Below are 19,938 nucleotides of genomic sequence, written 5' to 3'. Positions count from 1 at the left end.
TTTTCTAATCTTCCTCATGCCTCAAATCTGGCCTCCACTTAGCTGCCAAAGTGTTTCTACTCTACTTCAAATCCATTCATGGCTATCTCTCACCCCAGGAGGGGATAAAGGAAGCTGCCTTTAGACATGCAACTTCTCTCCCAGAGCCTTCTGTAGTAGGTGGAGTAGCCACAGAAGACTAAAGGTTTAAATTACCGAACCCAAAGCCGTTGACAGCTTTGGGTTGCTAGCTGACTACTTTTAACATGAGATGATTATGGTTGTAGTGGTGGGGTAAAATGTTTAAAACTTGTTTTACAGCTTCTAGAATAGAACATAAGATTTAACACTCCTTGTTGCAGCCACATGCAGAACAACACTTGAAATTGATGTTAGATCTCTTGCAAGATTCTGAATTGAATAATTTAGCAATTCAATACAAATAGCCCCGATTTGCTGCAGCTCAGTAAAGGTGTTAGACTTCGTACTATATACTTAAGTCACAGACTTACAGTATATATCCCAGGGAAAAATCAGCAACCATTCCCCTACTATCAATAGGTACATGTATTTCCAGGACATCCAGAATCCTCTTCTCCCCTGACATCTCCTTTCCCCAATGCTTCCTTCTGTATTTAGGGATTGAAGTTCTCAGTAAAGCGGGCTGAACCGGACAGCACCCAATCTAGAGGCTGTTCATTTCCAATCTAAAACAAAGAAGGTCTTTCAAAGTCTGCTCAGAAAATAGAGGGGTTTGATTTCAGAGAAGTATAGTTAAGATGTGGTAAGAGCTGGGCGATGGAAAAGGGGAGTGTATAGTTTGTATAGTTAAGATGTGGTAAGAGCTGGGCAGTGTATAGTTAGTGTTATATACTAATAAAGTTTTTTTCAGATTCTTAATTAGAACCAAGTACAGAGAACCAGACAGAAATAAGAACTGCAGCTAATCACCACCAGATATTCACTAGAAATAGGGCGTAAAACTGTGTAGATTAACTATTAGCCATGATCTCAAAGAGGAACTGGAATTCCATTAGTACCAAGGAGATAGGTAAGGAGACCAAAGAAAATCTCCACAGGTGGCAGGTGCTGAAACTGACTATATTTTTATCTATTCAAAGGTAATTAGAGAACAATCAGCACAATAACATTTTTCAAGTGGAGCCAAAGGGAAAAGTGGTAACCCTCTTCAATATACCATATAAATTATTTACTGAAGCAGTAATTTTTAAAATTCAGAAAAGTTTGTCTTGAAAGTTGCTGAGAAAATTTAAGAAGTTATATCTCCTACGAAATAATTCTCTTTAAATTGTGACTTCACTTTAGCTGAAACTGGAACTGGAAATCTAAAAAGTATGTATTAGAGTTATGGTGACTGTATAACTGATTGTCAGGGCACCACTGGGAGTGAAAGGGGATGCCAAGTAGATGGAAAAGTCACAAGCAAAAGTGGGTATACAGCCCCATTAACTAGTTATGCAAAAAGAAACCTTAGTCTCACTTTACAAATTTAAATAAGTGTGAACTGTACATTTACAAGTTTAAAGTATATGTTTGTTATTATTTCTATTTTAGTGGCAAGCGTGTAGTGAGTCTAGGACTCATGCACCACTGACAACAGTGAAACTGGTGTAACTTCTGGGAAGAGGCTGGCAATATGTATAAAGAGATTTGACATCCTCTTTAACCTTATAATTGACTTTGAAAGAAGGAGCTAGGTATGCCAACTTAGGCCCCAAGAATGGAAAAAACTTTTCATTTGAGGAATGATAGTCCCTTTAAATTATCAGGCCCAGAGAGGCATTTAAAATCTAACAGCAGTCACATCTCACTTCCCCTTCAGATAAGTCATTACCTCTTGAGACCACTTGCTATGCAGGCTCTAGACTGACACCAAGGACACATAAAATGTCATACACCCTATAGTTCAACAATGTACAACCAATCACTAACCAATGCTATTTCTGTAAACCTATGAGAATTCCTGAGGAACAACTTTTGTAATCAGCCCTCTTTTGTTTTCCGGAGCACTCTCCAAAGGCAACCTTGAAGTGTGAAATGTGTCCTGAGCTGCCGTCCTCAACCTTGGACCGAACAAACCCTCTATATTGTTTCTTATCATCTACGCTTTAGGTTGGCATCCCTAAAGGGATGGCACCCTCCCAGAGGGCCCTCCTCTTATGCTGCCTATCACTGGTAAGGGACAGTCACCAAAGGGGACCCTGAAGTTGCTCAACACTGCCTATGCATGGGTGGGCCATCTAGTTTCCTTTTTAAAATGAGGAAACATGAGTCTGTCAACTTAGTTCTTCTTCAATATTGTTTTGGTTATTCAAGGAACCTCGAAATTCCATGTGAAATTTATGATTAGCTTTTCCATTTCTGCAGAAAAGGGTATTATGATTTTGATAGCAATTGCAGGCTGGACATGGTACCTCATGCCTGTAATCCCAGCACTTAGGGAGGCTGAAGCAAGTAGATGACATGATGGCAGGAGTTTGAGACCAGCCTGGCCAACATGGTGAAACCTGTCTCTACTAAAAATACAAAAAAATTGGCCAGGTGTGGTGGTATACACCTGTGGTCCCAGTTACTCTGGAGGCTGAGGCAGGAAAATTGCTTGAACCTGGGAAGCAGAGGTTGCAGTGAGTGCTGTCTCAAAAAAAAAAAAAAATGATAGCGATTGCAATTAATCTGTAGATTATTTGGAGGAATTTAAGATTTCCAATTTACATCCAGGGGTTATCTCTCCATCTATGTAGGTCTTCATTCTTTCAGAAATGGTTAGCAGCTTTCAGTATATAAAGACTTGCATTTCTTGAATTTATTCCCAAGATTTTAATGCTATTATAAATAATTCTCCTAAATTCATTTTTCAATTGTTCATTGCCACTGCACAAGAATACAAATAATTTTTGTGTGTTGATCTTGTATGCTACAATCTTTATGACTTTATATATTGGGTGTAATATTTTTGTGTGGATCCTTTAGGATCTTCTTATATTATATCATGTCATCTACAGTTTTACTTCTTCTTTTTTGATTTTGATGCCTTTTATTTCTGTTTCTTACCTAACTGTTCTACCTGGAACTTCCAGTAAAATGTTAATAGAGGTGGCAAAAACAGACATCCTCATCTTGTTTTTTAATTAGGGGTATAGAAGCAAAGAAGAAAAACTTCCCCCTTTACCTTCTGAAGGTTCACTGAAAATGAACTGACAAAATGCAGATTAATAGGAAAAAAAGACAAATTTATTTTAATGTACATACCACCCAAAAACCAGGGGGGTAAAGATGCTTCATGGGGGAAGGCTAAATGGGGGAGTAGCAGTAACGATTGTGGGGAGGAAATGAATGGACCTGGAGGCAGACATTATCTTATGAATGATTCTTTTTGGAAACTGAATGAGATCAGACCAGAGGACAAATATTATTAATAGTTGGGACAAAGTTCAAAGTTCATCTGAGCTGTCATGGTGTTAAATTTTCAGTCTCTTTATTCATGATATGAGTTTTAATCTTCTTTGGTTGATGAAATTTCAGAGAAGGAATTGAGGCAATTGTGTTCCTCTCTGGGGTCCAGGTTCTAGGTAGAAAAGGAAACTTCAGAGAATAGCCTCATTCTATGCACTGGGAGAGACAGAGGATTGGGGGTGGGTCAGAGAGACATTGAGGCTACTTCTTTAGTACAGCATGTCAAAGCACCATATTTCAGAATTTTGTTTTCTGAGCCCAGCAGGGAAAGCTTTCAGTCTTTAACCACTGATTATGTTAGCTGTGGGTTTTTCATAAATATTCTTTACCATGTAGAAGAAACTCCCTTCCATTCCTAGTTTTTTGACTGTTCTTATCGTGAAAGGGTGTAATTATTTTTATATTAGAAATATTTTTTTCCTAATCCTTGCAATGCCTTCTACAATGAATATTTTTTAAAATGCATCCATCATTAAATAGGCATCAATATTAACACTGAATATTCAGGACTTTCCACTGCAGAACATAGAAGTTAAATGGCAACATAACAAAAAAATAAAAATGAGGATTACAATTAGAGATTAGAATGATATAGCTTTTTCTATTCCTAGCTATAACTTAGTGTGAAAAGAAGGTGGAGGCTGGGTGCAGTGGCTCACGCCTATAATCCTAACACTGGGGGAGGCTGAGGCGGGTGGATCACTTGAGGTCAGGGGTTTGAGACCGGCCTGGCCAAAATGGTGAAACCTCATCTCTACTAAAAATACAAAAATTAGCTGGTTGTGGTGGCAGGTGCCTGTAATCTCAGCTACTCTGGAGGTTGAGGCAAGAGAATTGCCTCAACCAGGGAAGTGGAGGTTGCAGTGAGCTGAAATTGTGCCACTGCACTCCAGACTGAGCAACAGAGTGAGACCCTGTATCGAAAAAAAAAAAAAAAAGAAACAAAGAAAGGAAGAAAGGAAAATGGAGCCCCTCCTAGTACCCAGAGTAGTAAAATATTATAAGCAAGTACCTCGTAGAACAGTTTATGGACTGGTATAGTTAGCAAGCCAATGCTGTGTAAAATATTACTCTTAAACTTCCCAGTATAAAACATTTATTTCTTACAATTTCTACAGGTCAAAAATCTAGGAGCAACTTACTTGAGTGGCTCTTTATAAATCACGTTGTTGGTTGGGGCTGCAGATATCTAAAGGCTTGTCTGGAGCTGGAGGACCCTCTTGCAAGATGACTCACTCAAAGGGCTAATGGCAAGCAGCTTTTATTCCTTGCCATGTCAGCCTCTCCACAGGGCTGCTTGAATGTCCTTATGACATGGCAGCTGGCTTCCCCAGAGCGAGTGATCTGAGAGAGTGCCAGCAGGGAACTGTAATTTTATAATATACTCTTGAAAGTCGTACACAGTTATTTACACCACATTCCATTTTATAGAAGGCAGCCCCTAAATTCAGCTCATGCTAAGAGAGAGGAATTAGGTTCTACCCTTTGAAAAGGGCAGTACTAAGTAATTTGTGAGATATTTTAAAACCTCCATATTGAAAAATGCAATTATCAGATGGGGGGGAGGGGTGTCCACCATTACTGAGGCTTGAGTAGTTGGTTTTCCCCTCACAGTGTAAACAAAACCGGGAAGTGCAAACTGGGTACAGAACCCACTGCATCTCAGCAAAGCCGCTATAGCCAGACTACCTCTCTAAATTCCTCCTCTCTGGGTGGGACATCTCTGAAAGAAAGGCAGCAGCCTCAGTCATGGTCTTATGGATAAAACTCCCACCTCCCTGGACAGAGCACCTGGGAGAAGGGCAGCTATGGGTGCAGCTTCAGCAGCCTTAAATGTTCCTGAGCCTGCCAGCCCTGATGAGAGCAGTGGATCTCCCAGCACAGCACTCAAACTCTGCTAAGGGATAGACTGCCTCCTCAAGTAGGTCCCTGACCCCCTTGCCTCCTGACTAGGACACACCTCCAGCAGGGGTCAACAGACATCTCATATGGGAGAGCTCCAGCTGACATCTGGTGGGTGCCCCTCTGGGACAGATGGCAGAGGAAGGATCAGGCAGCAATCTTTGCTGTTCTGTAGCCTCTGCTGGTGATACCTGGGCAAACAGGGTCTGGAGTGGACCTCCAGCAAACTCCAGCAGATCTGCAGCAGAGAGGACTGACTGTTAGAAGGAGAGCTAACAAACAGAAAGGAATTGCATCAACAAAAAGGGCGTTCACATAGAAACCCTACCCAAAGGTCACCAACATCAAAAACCAAAGGTAGATAAATCCACGAAGATGAGAAAAACCAGTGCAAAAAGGCTAAAAATTCCAAAAACCAGAACTATATGAATCGGTATTTTACAGTAAATATATTGAAATTTCAGAAGATATAAAGTTTGTGAAACTGGCCCTGACATAAAATTAGCCATCAAGGGTTCAGTGTTAAAAACTGAATCGCTTTGGTTGTCTAGTTCTTCCTTTTAGTTATAAGATCCCACAATGGAGACAAGAAGACTTGTGACTGCCATTGCCAATGTTGTTACATATTGTTTTTAATAACTAAAGAGTTTATTATCATAAAATGAAGTTCCCTGTGGCATTTCAAAGAACTTCTCATGCTGTGTGTCTACTTTTAGGCCTAGTATTACCAAGAAATAGTTCAGCAACACTCAGAGATATCAGCATTCTAATACTCTAAGTACAGAAAAAACTAAATTCACAACCAGCTGAGTAACTAAATAGAAAGATTGGCTCATGGTGGCAAAAAAAGAACACATTGTTTTGTGGAGGAAAAATTGTAAGTCAAAATATCTCGGGCAGATATTCTTAAAATATTTTCTTGAAAAGATGTCTACAGGTCAGCATTGTTCATCAAAATACTTTCCAGGCATGTGAAAACTGATTCATTAGTGTGAATTTATGGGACACTGAGCATAACATCAGGAAATAATCCTGCAAGTAATTATCACACATAAAAGACCTCCTGTTGCAAAAATGTCAGTTACACTGAGGAAAATTACTCATATTATCCTCCACCTGCCATTTTTAGAACTGCTCATTCTGCTTTGTATATGGCAGGACTAGCATATTAAGATGCTAGAAACACTGAAGGGTAAAAAGTTTCTTTATTTGCATCATCTACCAGTTAGTTTGATCTACACAGAGGTTCACATGCTAGCAGATGGTGATTGCTGCTTGTCGGAGATTCAGCTTGGGCTGTCAGAGGCAGTTCTTTCCTGAAGGGCCTCTTTGCATGACTGCCTGGTTTCCTTTCCACATGAAGGCTAGGTTCTAAGAAGGATTAATCTGAGAAGTGAAGACAGAAGATGCAGACCTTAGAAGTTCAAGTGTTGTGTCAGCTGCATTCAGTTAGTCATAACATCAAGAAAAGGGGCGTCCAATCTTTTGGCTTCCCCAGGCCACACTGGAAGAAATTGTCTTGGGTCACACATAAAATACACTAACACTAATGATAGCTGATGAGCTAAAAGAAAAATAAATCTTATAATGTTTTAAGAAAGTTTATTAATTTGTGTTGGGCTGAATTCAAATTAATTCTCTGGCTCATTTCTAGAAGGAAAGATGGACAGCCCGATATATGATCAAAGTTTCTACTCCTCAGCAAATGCAAAAGAACTGAAATCATAACAGTCTCCCGGATCACAGTGCAATCAAATTGGAATTCAAGATTAAGAAATTCACTCAAAACCACACAACGACATGTAAATTGAATGACCTGCTCTGGAACCACTCCTGGGTAAACAATGAAATTAAGGCAGAAATCAAGAAGTTCTTTGAAACTAATAAGACCAAAGAGACAACACACCAGAACACAGGGACACAGCTAAAGCAGTGTTGAGGGAAATTTACAGCACTAAATGCCCTCATCAAAAAGCTAGAAAGATCTCAAATCAACAACCTAACATCACAACTAAAGGAACTACAGAACCAAGAGCAAATAAACTCCAAAGCTAGCAGAAGACAAGAAATAGCCAAGATCAGAGGAGGCAGAGGCATGAAAAATCCTTCAAAAAAATCAACAAATCCCAACTTTGAACTATACTACAAGGCTACAGTAACCAAAACAACATGGTACTAGTACAAAAACAAACACATAGACCGATGGAACAGAATAGAGAATCCAAAAATAAGACCACACACCTACAACCATCTTCTTTGACAAAAACAAGCAATGGGGAAAGGATTTCCTATTTAATTAATGGTACAGGGAGAACTGGCCTGCTATATGCAGAAAATGGAAACTGGACCCCTTCCTTAGGTCTTATGCAAAAATTAAAGACTTAAATGTAAAACCCAAAACAATAAAAATCCTAGAAGAAAATCTAGGCAATACCATTCAGGACACAGGCAGAGGCAAAGATTTCATGATGAAAACACTAAAACCAATTGCAACAAAAGAAAAATGTGACAAATGGGATCTAATTATACTAAAGAGATTTTGCACAGCAAAATAAACTATCATGAGAGTGAACAGACAACCTAGAGAATGGGAGAAAATTTTTGCAATCTATCCATCTGACAAAGGGCTAACATCCAGAGTCTACAAGGAACTTAAATTTATAGGAAAAAAACAAACAACCCCAATAAAAAGTGGGCAAAGGACATGAACAGACATTTCTAAAAAGAAGGCATTTATACAGCCAGCAAGCATATGAAAAAATCTCAACATCACTGATAATTAGAGCAATACAAATGAAAACCACATTGAGATACCATATCACACCAGTCAGAATGGAGATTATTAAAAAGTCAATCTCTTTGCTACTGTGAATAGTGCTGCAGTAAACATATGTGTGCATGTATCTTTAGAATAAAATGATTTATATTCCTTTGGGTATCTACTCAGTAATAGGATTGCTGGATCAAATGGTATTTCTGGTTTTAGATTTTTGAGGAATTGCCACACTGTCTTCCACAGTGGTTGAACAAATTTACATTTCTATCAAAAACCTAAGTGATGGGTTGACAGGTGCAGCAAACCACCATGTCACACATATACCTATGTAACAAGACTGCACATTCTGCACGTGTGTTCCAGTACTTAAAGTAAAAAAATAAAGTTAATTTTTTTAAAAAATATAAATAAATGTCAAAAAACAACAGAGCTGGTGAGGTTGCAGAGAAAAAGGAATGCATTTACACTGTTGGTGAGAATGTAAGCTAGTTCAACCATTGTGGAAGGCAATGCGGTGATTCCTCAAAGATCTAGAAGCAGAAATACCATTTGACCCAGCAATTCCATTACTGGGTATATACCCAAAAGAATATAAATCATACTATTATAAAGATATGTGCATGTGTACATTAACTCCAGCACTATTCACAATAGCAAAGACATGGAATCAACCCAAATACCCATCAGTGATAGACTGGATAAAGAAAATGTGGTACATAACCACCATGGAATATTATGCAGCCATAAAAAGAATTGAGATCATGTCTTTTGTAGGGACATGGATGGAGCTAGAAGCTGTTATCCTCAGCAAACTAATGCAGGAACAGAAAACCAAATACTTCATATTCTGTTATAAGTGGGAGCTGAATGATGAGAACACATGGACACATCAGGGGGGAACAACACACACTGGGACCTGTGGGGTTCTAGGGGAGGGAGAACATCAGGAAGAATAGTTAACAGATGCAGGGCTTAATACCTAGGTGAAGGGTTGATCTGTACAGCAAACCATCATGACACATTTACCTATGTAACAAACCTGTGCATCCTGCACATATACCCCAGAATTTAAAATAAAAGTTGATTAAAATATATACAAAAAAGAAACATCAAAAAATAAAAATGAAACATATACAAAAAAGAAACATCAAAAAATAAAAATAAAAAATATAAGATCAGAGTTTCCTAATTTGCAAATTTCTCTCCTTTAATGTACCCAACTGTGTGTGCTGGTACCATTAGGCCCTCACATCATGATGCTGCAGGACTGGAGTTCAGGGAATCCAACCCAAGAAACTGCTCTGGCTGGGGCACTTGATGTGGGAAATAAATGGTCTTGGTCTCTGACCCAGTGGTCTCATGTTTCCTACAATTAAGTTACAATTTAGATCCTTCACAGTTTCTGATTTAACAATGGGAGATATTTTTGTGGCCATATCTGCAAATACAGGATGTTAATAAAGAAAAAGAATAACAATAGTGGCAGCAGAGGACCCAGGGAATAAGTTAAAGGGCCACTTTGACTAATTTAAGTGGATAAGTAAGTTCAAGTGGGAACAAATTTTTGCCCAGGTAAGGAAAATGTCTAAAAAATAATTTTGGAAAGAGAAGCTCTTAAGAAGTATTTTTAAACAGACACTTATTTTTATACAGGAGAAAACTGGATCGTTCCCCAAGATCTCAAATATGAGGCAGAAGGGGTTACATTTTGAGAAATGCTTAGGTGAGTAGCTCCAGCACATCCTCAAGACTGAACAGCACAGTTTCCAGCACAGCATAGTACAGTTAAATTCACAGGTGTAGCAGGCAAATATTTTTTAAATAATGAAGGTCCAAATTCAAAAAGAGTTGGAGATTTGGGTTTATAGTCAAAGATCTACCAACATCTGTTTACTCTTTGTCAATTCTCACAGTTACATCTTCATGACATGAAGATATTAAACATCAAATCTAGTTTGTCTTGTTTTCCCTTTGTACCTTTATTATGACATTAGCTACAAATAATAATTATTAGAATTGTTGTATTTGTCTTTTTCATTAGATTATGCATGTCTGAAATTCAGAATAGTATTTTAGCTATCTTCTCTGGTCCCCAAATTAATTAACATGGTCTTTTGGTAACTGCCTACATTTTATTCTTCAATTAGTTAATACCAAATATATATATTTTTCATAGTGCCCAGATTTAAAGCCTGTCATTTATTGATAATTTTTATTAATGCAGATAGTTAAATTATTTAAATGGCCTAACACTGGTGTAAAGTCATCTGAAAAAAGAACAAAACTATACATTAAACTGTGTCTAGAAATCTACCTTCCTTTAACCCCTAGACGTGTCTAGCACCACAAGCTTTGTACGATGGTTTTACCATATTTGTCTGTCCTATCTCCAATGGCGTCAACTGTGCCATCTGGATGCAGGCGGACAAACCCTCCAGTCAACTTGTTATAGAACTGAAGAGTATTTCCTTTTGTAAACTTCCATCTTTCTGCAGCCCACTAAAAAGAAAAACAAAACAAAACAAAACAAAACAAATACACCAGTATGAGAAGAAACAAAGAGAAGAAATTGCTAAGAAATAACACGTACTAAACATTACATGCTGTTTTTGTTTTAACACATCAAATAGCCATTTGAACATTGTTTATATGAAATAATCTAAAGCCCCAAACAAAATCTTACTGTTTCTTTTCTCTTAAGTTCCAGCTTCTGCCCTGAGAAGATAAAGGAAAGAGAAGGCCATTAATTTCAGAAGGGTCATGCTTTCTCTAGTCATCATAAAACACAGTTTTTCCGGAAATGTGTATACATGATACCTACTTGCAGAGAAGATACTGTTATCCCTGGCATACAGTTCTCTGACAATTTTACAATCATCTTCCCCCTGATCTAGCCATCTGTGAAAAGAAAAGTATATCAATTATTTTCACACTTTATACTTACATTAACCATGAGCAATTATCTTCCCAAGTCAGAAATGCAAGATAGCAGGAATTGGAAAAGACATGGCTATCTGGTTCTGAAAGGCAGGGCAGTACAGAATGGAAAAGGAAATCCTAAAATTACTGTTAAGAGTGCAAGGGAGGTGGAAGAAACAGTTACTATCTGGTATGTTTTTGCCTACACACAGGTGAGTTACTCAATCAGCCTGGTGACTGTCAAAGTCATAGATGTTATTATTCATTGGATCAATTTATCTTGTCCTTTGGCTACTAAGTTCAAACTCGAAGCAGTTACTTCACAAATGGCTATTATTGGTTCCATAGGAAAAGAGGCAGAAGAGTATCAAAAAAGAAAAAAAAAAAGCAATTAATCACCACTACTGGGAAAATAACTCAAAAATCAAGGTCTATTGACAATGGGTAAGCACTATCATCTTTGTATAAAAAGCTACATGAAACACTGTGTGTACATTTATTATTTTTGAACCTAACTTGGGACCTAATCCAAAGGGAATATGCTTTCTTGTCAGAGACTTTCATTTTCTTTCTGATATGTACAGAGTCATATTTTTAAAAAGCTATATTTATTTAGCATTACATATTAAATTTCTATCATTAGGAATGATGATAAACATAATAAATGTCTTTCTCAATAGAAGAAAGAGCTCCTAAGATTAATATTCACAAAAGTTACCCAACAAAGCCTTAGTGACTAGGAACAACTAAATAAGCTATCCAGTTCTCAATGGATAAACTTGGAACTGACTAGTATGAAATGAATTACACCTACACACCTGTGACAGAAGAAGGTATATTCGTAATTTGTTGTGGGATCCTTGATAACAACATCATCGAGAAACCAGCCATTTCCTAAACACAAAAAAAGAATGAAAATGTCATATAAGTAAATATGGTCCAATATTTTCAAGTTTTGAGAACAAAGTGCTAACTTCCAAATATATGTAAAGGCCTTATACAACATAAAGCTTTAATACTTCAAATAAAGCAAAATATAACAGAAGTAAACTGTAAGGAATATATTCCTTATACATGTAACAAAAGCAAAGAATTATCTTAAAGCTGCATGCTTTATGATATCTATTTCAGTGTGGTTTTCCAAACAATTAGAAATAGAACAATTCTGTGGCTGCTTTTTATTTCCTAAACTGCATTCATAATCCTGAACCTAACGTCTTCCAAAGACTATATACTTGATGGTTACCAATACTTTCTATTTCCAGAAAGTTTTTTCCTTTCATTTTGTTTTTGTTTTTGTTTTTGAGACGGAGTCTCACTCTGTTGCCCAGGCTGGAATGGAGTAGTGCAATTTCAGCTCACTGCAACCTCCACCCGCCAGGTTCAAGCGATTCTCCTGCCTCAGCCTCTGGAGTAGCTGGGACTACAGGCGTTCGCCACCATGCCTGGCTAATTTTTTTACTTCTAACAGAGACAGGCTTTCACCATGTTAGACAGGATGGTCTCGATCTTCTGACCTCATCATCTGCCCATCTCGGCCTCCCAAAGTGCTGGGATTACAGGTGTGAGCCACTGCACCCAGCCCCAGAAAGTTTTTTAAACTTTAAATTTAAACAAAGTCTGCATAAAATAGGTGCTCTGATAGACTAAACATGAATAACCATTCAGAAATCCTGTCCAAGCACACAGACTCAGCTGGTATACATAAAGGTAGAAATTTCTTTTTAAATGTTGGGTTTTTTTCCTCAGGAACACATGCACTTTATTGAACGCCATCATATAAATGTGTGTGAGGATAAAGGGCTGATACAGGACCCCGCTAGGGGGCAGGGCGAGGAATGGAAGTGGGGCACATGGGAAACAGGTCATGGGCAGAGCTCCTGGCCTGAATGATTCCTCTTGCTCTATCAATAGGCTTGCAAGATAAATACTGGGATGATGATTAGCAGAATGGTCATGATGATGCTCAAAACCAGGGCCCAGATGTTTAGGCACTTGGCACTGGAGGCATAGGCCTGGGCCCCGGTCAGGTCACCAATCATCTTTCTGTCTCTAGATTTCACGGAGTAGGTGAACGCTATGAAACCCAGGCAGCAGGAGTTCATGAAGAGGGTGTTGAACAGGTACGAGATGACATGGTCAGGCATGGAGGTCTTGCTGTGGATGTGGACCACAGTGGATGTTGGGGGAGCCTGGTTATGGGGCGCACCCAGCACAGCCACCTCATATTCTTCCTTGATCATCTCGTAGTTGGGGGAACGGTCGGTGTTGGTGGGAGTGAAGAAGGTTTGGACAGTGTGGTTAATGGTGTCCAGGGAAGACCAGCTGTGGTCGGGTTGCTGGGATAGTTCTCAATGGGCTCTCCCTTTCCCCAGTCTTAAATGTTTAATTTCATATTAATTTGCAAACAAGAGTTAATTAAAATCAATTTTACTTACACATAAAATATTTTAATTAGTCATAGTGGTTTTGTCTATGCAAAGATCCAGCTCAAAATATATCTACTCTAATTAAAATAATTGAATTGATGAGTTACTACTCATAAGCTATAGGATAAAATTTATTTTTTTCTTTTATTTTTTATTTGCATATGTTTAGAGACGGAGGCTCACTCTTTCGCCCAGGCTGGAATGCAGTGGTGCAAACACAGTTCACTGTAGCCTAAAATCCTAAACTCAAGCAATCTTCCAGCCTCAGCCTTCCAAGTAGCTGGGAATCCAGGTGTGTATCACCATGCCCAGCTAATTTTTAAATATTTTTGTAGAGATGGAGTCTTGTATGTTGCCCAGGCTGGTCTTGAACTCCTGGCCTCAAGCAATACTCACACCTCATCCTCGCAATATGCTGGAATTATATGTGTAAGCCACTGTTCTCAGCCAGATAAAAGTTTTTAATGCAGCAAACAAGAGCCTTCAGCTTACTCTTCAGCTTCACCCCTCATCACATACTCCCATTATTGAGTAGTGCCAAACTCCTCACAGTTCCCTAGATCAGTGGTTCCCAAACTTAGCATGAATCTGAATCACCAGGAGGGATTACAAAAACACAGACTGCTGAGTTCCACAGTTTCTAACTCAGTAGGCTTAGCACAGTCAGCCTACAGTGATCAAATGCTCCAGTTTGCCCAGGACAAAGGGTTTCCCAGAATGCAGGATTTTCAGTGCTACAATCAGGACACAGCCAAGTTAAATCAGGAGAGCCACAGGCAAACCAGGATGGCTGGTAAGCCTAGATAAGACCTCAAGCATTGAATCTTTAACAATTTTCCCAAGCAATGCTGATGGCCCAGGAACCACACTTTGAAAGCCACTGCCATAGATGATTCATATACATAATTCCATGCCCTTATATATGCTATTCGCTACACCTGGAACAAAATCTCCAAAATGTTATTTAATTTTTAAATGCTATCTCCCAAAAATGAATTGCTTGTCTCCTTTAAGGAAAAATAAAATGTTACCAGAATTCTAAAATGGGTTTTAAGAACTTCTGAGGGGGCCATAAAGAAAACTCTTAGAGGTAATGATATATTGATTTTAACAATACTTTGTTAAGAAGTTAGTTTTTAAATTATTATTGTAAAAATATATTTTCTGCATTTTTATCATGTTTTTCCCGTAAGAAAGAACCAGAACTGGATTTAGAGAACTAGAAAAGATGGGTTCCTAAAGAAAGCTAGGCTACTCGTGCAGGAATTAGGCAAAATAATAGGGATTACATCAAGTTCTACTGATTGTGTTACTTTCTCACGCAGTATAAGTAGTTTTATATTATTAGTTACTTAATATAATATTCATTTTTATGGAATTGGGTTTAAGAAAATGAGGAAAAAAGATATTAAAACCATGTGTCATTCCAGCACCTGCACGCACACACACACACATACACACACACACACAAATCAGTTAATTTGCTCTATCCATTTTCAATCTTGTTCTATGCCTACATATAGCATGCCCATATATAATCAAATTGGATTGTACTGTATAAAGGGTTGGTGTACTGCTGTAGTAGATATATGTTATGTGCTTACTGTATTGTTTCCACTTTCTGATTATACAAAATGGCTACATTTCTCAGCTTCCTGTGAAATTAGGCAGAGGAACATCTGGTTCATTTATGGCAATGGAATGAGAACAAAAATGGTATGTCAGTTGCAAGTTCAGCACTTAAGTACATCTCCCATAATTCTCTGGCCAACTCCACCTTCTGTGGTAGCCTCAAAAGCCATGTAGCAGCTACCCTCTGGCCAAGACCTGATCCCCGATTCCCTGTTTGAAGAATAGCCACCTGGGAGACTATCCAAACTGAATCAGATTTTTATGTAAATGAGAAATAAACAATGTGCTTATGTAAAGCACCTCACATTTGTGTGTAGTTTGTTTTAGCAACTACTGAGCATTGATTACCCCAAACATATATCTGCTTTGTTCACTTGATTTTATACATGAGCATTTCCACATTTTCCCTAAATACTCTCAGACAACATGCTTTTCAAAGTTGTATAGTATTCCAGTGTATGGACATACCATATGAAATATATTTTCCATTTTAAAATAGGGAATGTAGCTACCATATATAATATAATCACAATTTTGTGGACACATTTTATTTATATTTCTCAGTATTTCTTGGTAACTTTCTAGAAGTGGAATTACTGAATCAAAATTAAGTGCTATTGTCACATAACACTTCATAACATTAACCATGGAATATTGCATTATTTGTCCACAGTTCTTTCTCCCCTACCCCACTGACTTTGGTCTTGGCCATCTTATTTGATTTTTTCATCACAGCCCCAAATTGGGAGCAATCTAGATGTCCTTTCATGGGTGAATGATTAAACTAACTAAGGGAAATCCATAACATGGAATATAAAAGGCAATAAAGAGGAATGGACAATTCACATGCACAACTTGAGTGAATCAACAGGAAATTATAGAGGCAAAAAGCCAATCCTATCAGATTATATGTGATTCCATTTATATAGCTCTTGAAATGAAAAATTTTAGAAATACAGTACAGATTAGTGGTTGCTAGATGTTAAGAGGAGGAGACTGTGGAAGAGGGTAGAGGAACAGGGTAGAAATGGCTATAAAAGGGCAACATGAGGACTCATTCTAGTGATGGTGTTTTGTGTCCTAATTATATCAGTATCATTATCCTGGTAGTGATACTGTACTACAGCACTGCAAGATGTTAACACTGGGAGAAACTGGGTAAAGGGTACAACTTCAATTAAATGTACAATTATCTCAAAATAAAAAGTATAATTAAAAATATAATGGAATTGTCACAGAATTCTTACATTTTTACAATTTTTATTTCTTTGAATAATAAAATTTATTCTGGGTTACTTTGAATTGATTTTTTAAATATCCATTGCTCATTTTTCTATTAAACACATTTAAAACTTAATTCAAATCTTATTCTGTATTATTGATGTAGCTGTGTGCCCATTATTATGACTTTCACTGAACTACATTTAAAAAGTGTCACCTTCAATGCATTTTAACATAAAAATCTTCCTTGTTAATCTTTTTCAAAATGTTCATTGCTATTATACCCTTATTTTTCTTCCTAATAAATAACAGAATCATTTTTATCTGCTTTATTGAGAAATATTTTACAGACCATAAAGTTTACCTGTTTAAATAAGTTCAATGGTTCTTAGTATATTTAGAGGGTTGTGCGGCCATCACCATAACCCAAATTCAGTACATTGTCCTCAGCCCAAAAAGAAACATTGTGCCTCTTCACATCTTTCCCAACCACCTTCCTGCCTTCCCTCTCCCAGACCTAGGCAACCACTAATCTACTCTCTGACTTTGATAGATTTGCCTATTCTGGACATTTCATAAAAATGGAAATTAAATAATAGGTGATGTTTTGTGACTGACTCATTTAAGGATAGGAAAAAAAAAAAAAACTCTGCTGTCTGTCTCAAGACTTACCTTTGAATGAGTTGTGTTTCTCTGTATTTCAGATTTTCTCTCTTTTAAATTTGTGATTATCTCTTGATCAAAATTAGTACATACCCCCATCTCTTTCTAATTCTCTCATTTCCCCACTTGTGATACTCCACTTGACTTTGGAACAACCAATCACTTTTCTATATAGAAACCACTGAAGCAGTCTCTTTCCACATAAAATTAATCTGGCATCAGATTGTTTTTGCCAAACCAAAAGGACAGGCCAGGGTGCAATTCAGTTTACCAAAATTCTTAAGTCCTTTTACTGCTGACACACCACAGAAACAAGCAGCTGGGGCTTAAATTAAATATGTGGAAGATAAAACTTTCACCTTTCTTGTCAAACTACAATGGTGCTCTAGAGCAGCAGGAAGGACTGGATTACATAACCAGCCATGGTAACTGATTGGTAAATAGTTGTTAAGGAACAAATACATTCACTTACTCCAAAAGAGGGCAGAGCCTATAAATCAAACTTTCGTGGCTAGAGCCCCTAGTATTCTTAATATGGCTTTCAGACAAGGCCGGTCTAATACAAATGAGCCTGTAATTTTATTGTCCATGCTATTTATTATATACATATATATTTTCATGTATGTACATACTGTACATATATGTGTATATATATGCTATATATGTATATATTTATATAGGTTATTATGCTGAATAAGATCTTTTTTATATTTTCTATCAAATATCGCTAGCATATAAAGCAGCCACTAGTTATTGTATATTTATTTAATATTTAGCCATCTTACAAATTTCCTGATTTCATTCATTTTTTAGTTGATTCTCCTTCAATCTGAATAATCATTTATATCTCCACTAAGCAATGCTTTAAATTTCTTTCCAAAATTATGCTGGTTTAAAATCTTATAATTTTTAATAAAATGCTTTCCAAATAACAATTAGTAAATATTCATAATGAGAAAAATCTATTTCTGGTTTTTATGGATTTCACTGTCTATTAAAAGGATGCCTTAAGTTAAATTTTTTTTTTTTTTTTTTTTTGAGACGGAGTTTCACTCATGTTACCCAGGCTGGAGTGCAATGGCGTGATCTCGGCTCGCCGCAACCTCCGCCTCCTGGGTTCAGGCAATTCTCCTGCCTCAGCCTCCTGAGTAGCTGGGATTACAGGCACGCACCACCATGCCCAGCTAACTTTTTGTATTTTAGTAGAGACGGGGTTTCACCATGTTGACCAGGATGGTCTTGATCTCTTGACCTCGTGATCCCCCCACCTCGGCCTCCCAAAGTGCTGGGATTACAGGCTTGAGCCACCGCGTCCGGCCCAAGTTAAATTATTTTTAAACAATTTTAAATAAATATATTTTTCTGCTCTAAATTTTCAAAGATTTTTTTAACAAAATTTACCATTGTTAACAAATAATTTTTCTGCTTCCACCTTTTGAATGATACATTTTATTAATAGATTTCCTAATATGGGACTGTCTTCTGATTTCTTGGCATACACCCTAATTAGTTGTTATACATTAATTATATACTTCTTGATTCACTTTATACACATTTAGCTTAGAATATCTGCAAATGTTTTTATCAATGAGACTAACCTGTAACTGCTCCTCTGAGGAATACAGACACTGTGAGACAAATAACATCATGGCAGCAACCGATGTTTCTCAAAGAAACACATCAGTTTTATTTGGTTAAGGTAAGAGAAAATGAGAAATGTTTTTTAATCATCCTTTTCATGAAGAGGATCAAATTTATTAGCCCAAAACTGAACATAGTATTCTCCAGTTTTTTCTCTTGTGTATTTACAGTTGTATTCACTTTCTCTAAATTTGGGCATTTATTTTCTTTCCCTTTTTTGTCTATTTTGAATGCTATTTATTATTTATTTATTTTTAGAAATGAGAGTCTTGCTATGTTGCCCAGGCTTCTCTCAAACTCCTAGGCTCAAGTGGTCCTCTTGCCTCAGGCTCCCAAGTAGTTGGGACTACAGGTGGGTGCCATCACGCCCTAGTGGCTCTCTTTTTTATTAAACTTTTCAAGGTCTGGTTTAATATCTGTCACCTTTTTTTTCCCCTAAGAACCAGTTCTTATAAATGACATTAATTCTTCTAGTTTTCTATTTTTTTGATATTTGATTTCTATGTTTATTATTTTCTTTCCTATCTTTTTCTCAAAATTTCACTATTTCTTACCTTCTTGCATAGTTTAGCTCATTTTTTTTATTTTCTCTTTTTAAATACTTGTTAGATTGTGAATTATAATAAGAAATATGTTTTTTGGCCTTCTTCCCTGTTTCCTGGCACACAGCTCATAAAAATCCTTTGAATGGCCAAAGTGGTAAGTGCTTTTTTGTATGCTAATGAGATGACTGGTAGCTGGGGGCTCCAGCCAGCCTCAGGATGGGGACTGGTGCCAGAAGAACCAACCACAGGATTTGCAAGATGGAACTTTCACTACCATACACAGACCTAGGGGGTAGGGAAAAAAAGAGGGGTTCAAAGTTGAGTTCATCACCAACAACCAATTATTAAATCAATCCTGCATGTGTAATGAAGCCTCCATAAAAATCTAGAAAGACAGAGTTCAGAGAGCCTCCAGGCTGCTGAAGATGTGGAGGTGCTGGGAAGATGAGGCACCCGAGAGGACATGGAAGCACCACACAGGCCCACATGCATTGCCCTGTCTACCTTTCCATCCAGCTGTTCATTGCTACCTTTTGTAATATCGTTAATAATAAGCTGGTAAGTGTTGGTGTTTTCCTGAGTTCTGTCAACTGCTGTAGCAAATGACTGAACTTGAGGAGGGAGTCATGGGAAGACAGGGCAGGGACCACCCTAGGGCCCTGTAGGGACCCCCTAAACATGAAAATGTTAAAATCCTAAATTCCTCTTGAAAATGCCAGACACCTAGCTAGCCTTAAAAAATAAACTTAATAAACAA

General features: G+C 37.5%; 1 protein-coding gene and 1 pseudogene across 1 annotated transcript in view; both read right to left on the bottom strand.

Annotated features, from left to right (window-relative positions):
* Nucleotides 1-19,938, bottom strand: part of RP1 (RP1 axonemal microtubule associated) — a 310,814-nt gene that overhangs the window by 182,400 nt on the left and 108,476 nt on the right. Inside the window, exons 10-13 of the mRNA XM_032296101.1 lie at nucleotides 11,869-11,944; nucleotides 10,953-11,029; nucleotides 10,815-10,846; nucleotides 10,501-10,630 (exon numbers count right to left, since the gene is read on the bottom strand). Of these exons, the coding sequence (XP_032151992.1) occupies nucleotides 10,501-10,630; nucleotides 10,815-10,846; nucleotides 10,953-11,029; nucleotides 11,869-11,944 (315 nt within the window). The remainder of the gene's footprint in view (nucleotides 1-10,500; nucleotides 10,631-10,814; nucleotides 10,847-10,952; nucleotides 11,030-11,868; nucleotides 11,945-19,938) is intronic.
* Nucleotides 12,675-19,200, bottom strand: LOC116563641 (annotated as a pseudogene).

Source organism: Sapajus apella, unplaced genomic scaffold (genome assembly GCF_009761245.1).
Source record: "Sapajus apella isolate SASKATOON/1434 unplaced genomic scaffold, GSC_monkey_1.0 scaffold35, whole genome shotgun sequence".
In the NCBI taxonomy this organism is placed as follows: Eukaryota; Metazoa; Chordata; class Mammalia; order Primates; family Cebidae; genus Sapajus; species Sapajus apella.
Note: the sequence above shows the minus strand (reverse complement) of the source record. Positions and strands in the feature narration are given on the sequence as shown.